This window comes from Hordeum vulgare, chromosome 3H, assembly GCF_904849725.1.
Source record: "Hordeum vulgare subsp. vulgare chromosome 3H, MorexV3_pseudomolecules_assembly, whole genome shotgun sequence".
Classification (NCBI taxonomy): domain Eukaryota; kingdom Viridiplantae; phylum Streptophyta; class Magnoliopsida; order Poales; family Poaceae; genus Hordeum; species Hordeum vulgare.
This window is the reverse complement of record NC_058520.1, coordinates 553601209-553607106: the sequence shown is the minus strand read 5'-3', so window position 1 is coordinate 553607106 and position 5898 is coordinate 553601209. Positions and strand designations below refer to the sequence as shown.

Here is a 5898-nt window from a genome sequence, read left to right as displayed (position 1 = left end):
GCGCGGCATCAAGGCACTCTGGCTGCCAGCTGCCAGCTGCGTTCTTCTTCTCCCGCGGTCCGTGTCGCCATCAAGCTAGGCGGCCCCCATCTCGCTCGACGGCGACGAATCCCAATTCCCCCACAAAAACCACGTTTCTCCGCCGCTACGGCCTCGCCCGTGCTGTGACCCAGCTGTGCGCGCTGCGGCCGGCCAGATGAGATCGGCCGAGCCATTTCTCCACGCAAAAGACAAATTAAACAAACCGCAACAGCTTGCCTCTGATCCGGCCGGTCTTAACCTCTCTCCCTCCCCGGCCCCTTCCTCGCTTCGGCTGTGTGTGCGTGCCCCTATATATACCCCTGCCGAGCGCCGGCTAAGCGAAGAGTTAAGCAGCCGAGGCGCACAAAGCAGTCCACAGCCCCAGCCAGCTCCTCCAAGCTCGACTGCGCTCCGGTCGATCGATCGGTCCAGCACGTCGTACGTACGTGCCTCTCCTACCTTCTCCTACCTTGTGCCGTAGCTCGTGATCTCGTGCAGGTCACGCTGTATAATGGCTGCTATAGCTCCATGAACCATCAAGCTAGGTGTGATGCATGCTAGCTAGCTAGTGGCTGCCCATGCCTTGCTTCCTCTCGCCAATCGATGCCATGCGCGATCGAGACCGACCATCCACGAGACGCCATCGCTCACCCGTAGCATTCCCATGAGCAGCGCTCGTGCTTTTGTCTCCGGCAGTTTAATTCTTCCATCCACCACCTCCTCTCTCCCCGTGGTTCATCACTCGAGCTCGTTTAATTAGCTAGCGAGCTACGTTCTCGTCGTGCGTGCTCGTGTGCTTTGCTTGCATGTGCCGAGACGGCGCTCAGGCCGGCAGCCGGTGTGCGTGCGCATAGTCGTTGGGTTGCCTTTTTTCCGTGGCCACTTTTACTCACTCTTTCACTGTTCCATCGGCAGGCGGCAGCGCAATGGCGGACTGCATGCAGGAGTGGCCGGAGCCCATCGTGCGCGTGCAGGCGGTCGCGGAGAGCGGCCTGGCCGCCATCCCGGGCTGCTACGTCAAGCCGCCGCACGACCGCCCAGCGCAGCAGCACCTGGCAGCCGTCGCCGTCCTCCACGAGCCCTCCGACACCAGCATTCCGGTGATCGACCTCGGCGAGCTCCTCGCGGCGGACGAGGGCCGCATCGACGGCCTGATCACGGAGGCCGTGGCGGCGGCGTGCCGGGACTGGGGGTTCTTCCAGGTGGTGAACCACGGGGTGGCGCCGGAGCTGATGCGCGCGGTGCGGGAGGCCTGGCGCGGCTTCTTCCGGCTGCCCATCTCGGCGAAGCAGCAGTACGCCAACCAGCCCCGGACGTACGAGGGGTACGGCAGCCGGGTGGGAGTCCAGAAGGGCGGGCCACTCGACTGGGGGGACTACTATTTCCTCCACCTCGCGCCGGAGGCCGCCAAGAGCCCCGATAAGTACTGGCCGACCAACCCCGCCATCTGCAAGTATGTTCCCGATGAACCCCGCCTTTTGATTTTTCACAAGATTCTTCCTCATGGCTACTGTACTCCTATACTTGCACATGTGCTGACTCATCTGCATGCATGGTGCCCTCGCTCGGCGGCTGACAAGTAAATACGCGACGACGATTGATCCCGCTAGAAATTTGACAAACACCATTCTACTCATTGCAGCTCCTAAACTTTGACTATCAGTATCTTGTACTCCCTCAGTCCCAAAATAAGTTACTCGATTTTATATTAATTTCATATTAAAACTATTACAAAGTTGAGTCACTTATTTTATGACAGAGGGAGTACTAATATGTGTAAATTGAACCTAAAATTAATATACTTTCATGAAACACGGTTTAGTTGGAATTTAATAATAATCATAGTCGAACACAAAAAGATATATAGTGGACCGGAGTTGTGTTTTCAAGTTCAAAGTGGTAAATCCCATAGGGACAAAAATTTAACTTTTCTGTAGTGATTTAAAATTCCCTTGAAATTAGTTATAAGCCTGCCATGATGGGGTGGAGTCTCATGGGGAAATTTAGTTAAGTCAAACGTCTATTATATACCGGAGTTTCCGTAAGAAAGAAATAGTAGAATCCCTTCCAGGAGAGAATTGAGCAACAGTCAACATGAACATACCACAAACTCCCCTACCACAAACTCCCCTACCACTGGGCTGGGGCAGAACACTATATAATCAAGAAAATAGAATATGTGTATATGTGTTGGAGTGACATACCACCCAACATGTCCAAATATTTTTAACTCAATCTCCACAGAACTTTATGATCAGAGTTAGGTCAGCTTAAACCTGAGAACAGTACGTACATTGATTGCAAGTAAGATGTCAAAGTAGTAGACATGACACGTAAATATGTACTGATTGCAGTACATGTACACGTGAGAAAATATATACTTCCTCCATCCGAAATTATTTGTCCATAAATGAATGAAAATGAATGTATCTAGAACTAAAATACAACTACGTACATCAATTACTATAATAAGTATTTTCAGACGTTGGGAGTATGTATCGATCGTAGTGCATACATACAGCAGACGTAGTAGCCATTGTTACTTAAGAAACAGGGAGCCCACAAAAGGAGGTTAGTTTCGTACACCTTTGTCAACATATATGAAAATCCAACACGTGCATGGGACGGAAAGTAGGCAAAAGGTTCTTTCATGCAAAAGCATGAGGGCCGGCAAGAGTGTGACGCCTGCTATTCCAAGCTTGCCAGCTGAGCATAGCAACAGACGGATGTGCCCAGTTGACCTAAAAAAATTGGCAATTCTACACGTGCCGAGTCACTGTTTTGTTGGTATGCACTTCAAGACAACAGTACAAGTTAACAGAATGCCATTTTCGTCTTATCTTAGCTTGAATGAAAAAAAAGGAAACGTACACGTCCTCTCGCTGACATGTTGTGTGTGTTTGTGCGTGTTTGCAGGGAGTTATCGGAGGAGTACGGGCGGGAGGTGACGAGGCTGTGCGAGCTGCTGATGAAGGTGCTGTCGGCGAGCCTGGGGCTGGAGGAGACGAGGTTCCGGGAGGCGTTCGGCGGGGCCGAGTGCGGCACGTGCCTGCGCGCCAACTACTACCCGCGGTGCCCGCAGCCGGACCTCACCCTCGGCCTCTCGGCGCACTCCGACCCGGGCGTCCTCACCGTGCTCCTCGCCGACGAGCACGTCCGCGGCCTGCAGGTCCGCCGCGCCGACGGCGAGTGGGTCACCGTGCAGCCCGTCCGCCACGACGCTTTCATCGTCAACGTCGGCGACCAGATCCAGGTATGTAGCCGTCACGCATACCGTCGGACAGCCATCACGCATAAATTAGTCTCCAACCAAACATCTCCTTTTCCTCCACTCAGCCATCACGCACAGTTTAGTTAGTTAGTCCGTCGGCTACTGCTGCCGTCCATGTGGATGCATGCATGCAATCCATGTGCCGTTCGGCTTGGAGAAGCAAAAGCGATGGGACAGATCTCTGAGCCACACGGTGATCAACATATGTTCCCGGAGTTGACTCGGACTTGCACTCGACCTGCCAGCATGAGAGCTCGCGCGCACATGCATGGACGGCGGCCGTCGATAACATGCGCCGACTGCGATCACTCCCTCTATTACGGCATTGCATACGTACTTTTGTCTTGTGAAGCGACGTACTACGTCAGGCACATACTCATGCATGTTCTGGCCGGGCGAGTCACACCACGAGCCCTGTACCAAGACGAGCGCGCACATGCAAATGCAACCACAATCAATCCATCGCTTTAAATTTTTCCATGTGCATACATGCATGCATGAGCCGTGAACGCCGCAACCTCCCAACGATCCCTATACTTATATTACTATACGCTAAAATATCATGAGGTGATTGATTTGTTCGTGTAACCGATGGTACAGATATTGAGCAACTCAGTGTACAAGAGCGTGGAGCACCGGGTGATCGTGAACGCCAAGGAGGAGCGGATCTCCCTGGCGCTCTTCTACAACCCCAGAGGCGACGTCCCTATAGCGCCGGCGCTGGAGCTGGTGACGCCGGACCGGCCGTCCCTCTACCCTCCCATGACCTTCGACGAGTACAGGGTGTACATAAGGAAGAACGGGCCCAGGGGCAAGGCGCAGCTCGAGGGTTTCAAGGGCAAAGCCGCTCCTGCTGGAAATAAATAATACTGGCTGATAATTAACCGCGTCTCCCAGCGTGTATAATTAATCTGATGGCAAATAACGCATGCATGTATGAGCACTAGCCCCTACCTACAGTGTACGTGTGGCTAAACTGCATGCCCACTCATGTAGTGTAGTACGTCCTCTATACCGCATGACATATGTGGTAAGCAACCTAAATTATTCAAAACAAAAATGCAGTATGTCGTCCTATATGATATGTGTACCCCGACCGAATTAATGGACCATATGCTACGCATATATACTGATTATATTGGCATTTTGCTCCCATCTATCACCTTCTTTCTAAAAACTGACGTCTTGCGTACAACTGATCAGTACCGAACTAATCTCGAGAACCACATCTTCATGCACATATACGCGCTTTCCATGCATACGAAATGTACCGCGAGCTTCATATCTGGAATATTACTTGAGATGTCACCGAATATGAACATGTACTCCTACTTTGTACTGCATGGGTGCTTCAAGTTGGAAGCGGAAGTGACGACGACGTCGGATCGGAATTCCGTCACGCCGGTCATGGGCACATGCACATCATCTGTTCAAAAAATGGATGAAGGAGCTGCATTTGGAACATTGGCTCGGCCGGCCACTCACTCCAAAGCCCAAACCAACTGCTCTGAGAGGCATGCTCAATCTAACTTTCTACTGTACATAACGTCCAGCCACACATGCACTACAGTGAAAATTTAGTAACCTGTCAATTCTCGGTCGGTTCTCCATGGGTGAGTTGACGACCCATGACCCAGCTCATGGATGGTGGGAATGCCCAGCAGCTGACAGCAAAGCTCAGCTACGTACGTAGGTGTCGGGACAGGGATGACACGTTTGCCGCCCCGGGATTCGGACCAAAGTCGCACACGTGCGCAATGAAAAAGAAAAGGAAGATCACTGAGCAGACAGACATGCAAATTGGTAGACTCTACAGTGGAAGAAAGCAAGGGCTAAAGTTGGGCAGCAATTCCGGCCACGACACGTAAGGAGAAGAAGCGGCCCAAAAGCACGGCCACTTTGCTTGGTTCCTGCCCAGGCTAGGATGGTGCCTAGCTCGCTAGCTGTGCCCGCCGGCCGACCGATCGACTGATAAGTCGCCCATCAACACGTGTTCTAATTGTGACTCGGCCATCACTCACGGCTCAGCTCAGATATGCATGCTACTGCATGGCCGCATGCATATATATCCAGCCCAGTGCCACGTACTGTGTCGTCCCTTTCACTGTTGGAAAGAGCATCCGCACATTCTTTTAGCTTATCTGTATCCATTTGTTCTCTTTCTTGTTGGAGGGTCTACCTTATCTGTTCAGTGACTATACAACTAGCAGGTGTGTTGAGCTAGTGAGTTGATCAAGCATTTTTATCCAAGGTGGCCGGCCGGAGATCGCGCAAAAAAACTCGGGGTGAAAAGGTTGCAGGAATTGTTCCTACCGTACCCATAAAATGAAGTGGTTTTTTGTAATTGTTGCCACCGTAATGTCTTTTTTTTTGAACGGTAACCGGGGAAGAGGGAATCTCCACCTGAATATATTGCTAGAAAACTGTCAAAGCCAAGAGTCACTTCTTAAGTTTTAGCTGATTCAGTTTATAAGAAAATTTTGATTGAAAACCTAAACAAGATGACCCAGTTTATGAGAAAAACCGGGCCGAAAACCATACAAGTAAGAAGATTATACAAGATGAAAAAAAGGACGCCGAGGACAAAGCCCGACCTAGCTAGCATA

At 51.4% G+C, this 5898-nt stretch overlaps 1 protein-coding gene across 1 annotated transcript; it reads left to right on the top strand.

Moving 5' to 3' along the window:
- Positions 1–257: 257 nt before the first annotated feature.
- LOC123440558 (jasmonate-induced oxygenase 2-like) lies at positions 258–4369 on the top strand. The gene is made up of 4 exons (XM_045117122.1): positions 258–463; positions 937–1474; positions 2938–3274; positions 3893–4369. The coding sequence occupies exons 2-4, from the start codon at positions 948–950 to the stop codon at positions 4157–4159; spliced, it is 1131 nt and encodes a 376-aa protein (XP_044973057.1). The 5' UTR covers positions 258–463; positions 937–947; the 3' UTR covers positions 4160–4369.
- Positions 4370–5898: the final 1529 nt, after the last annotated feature.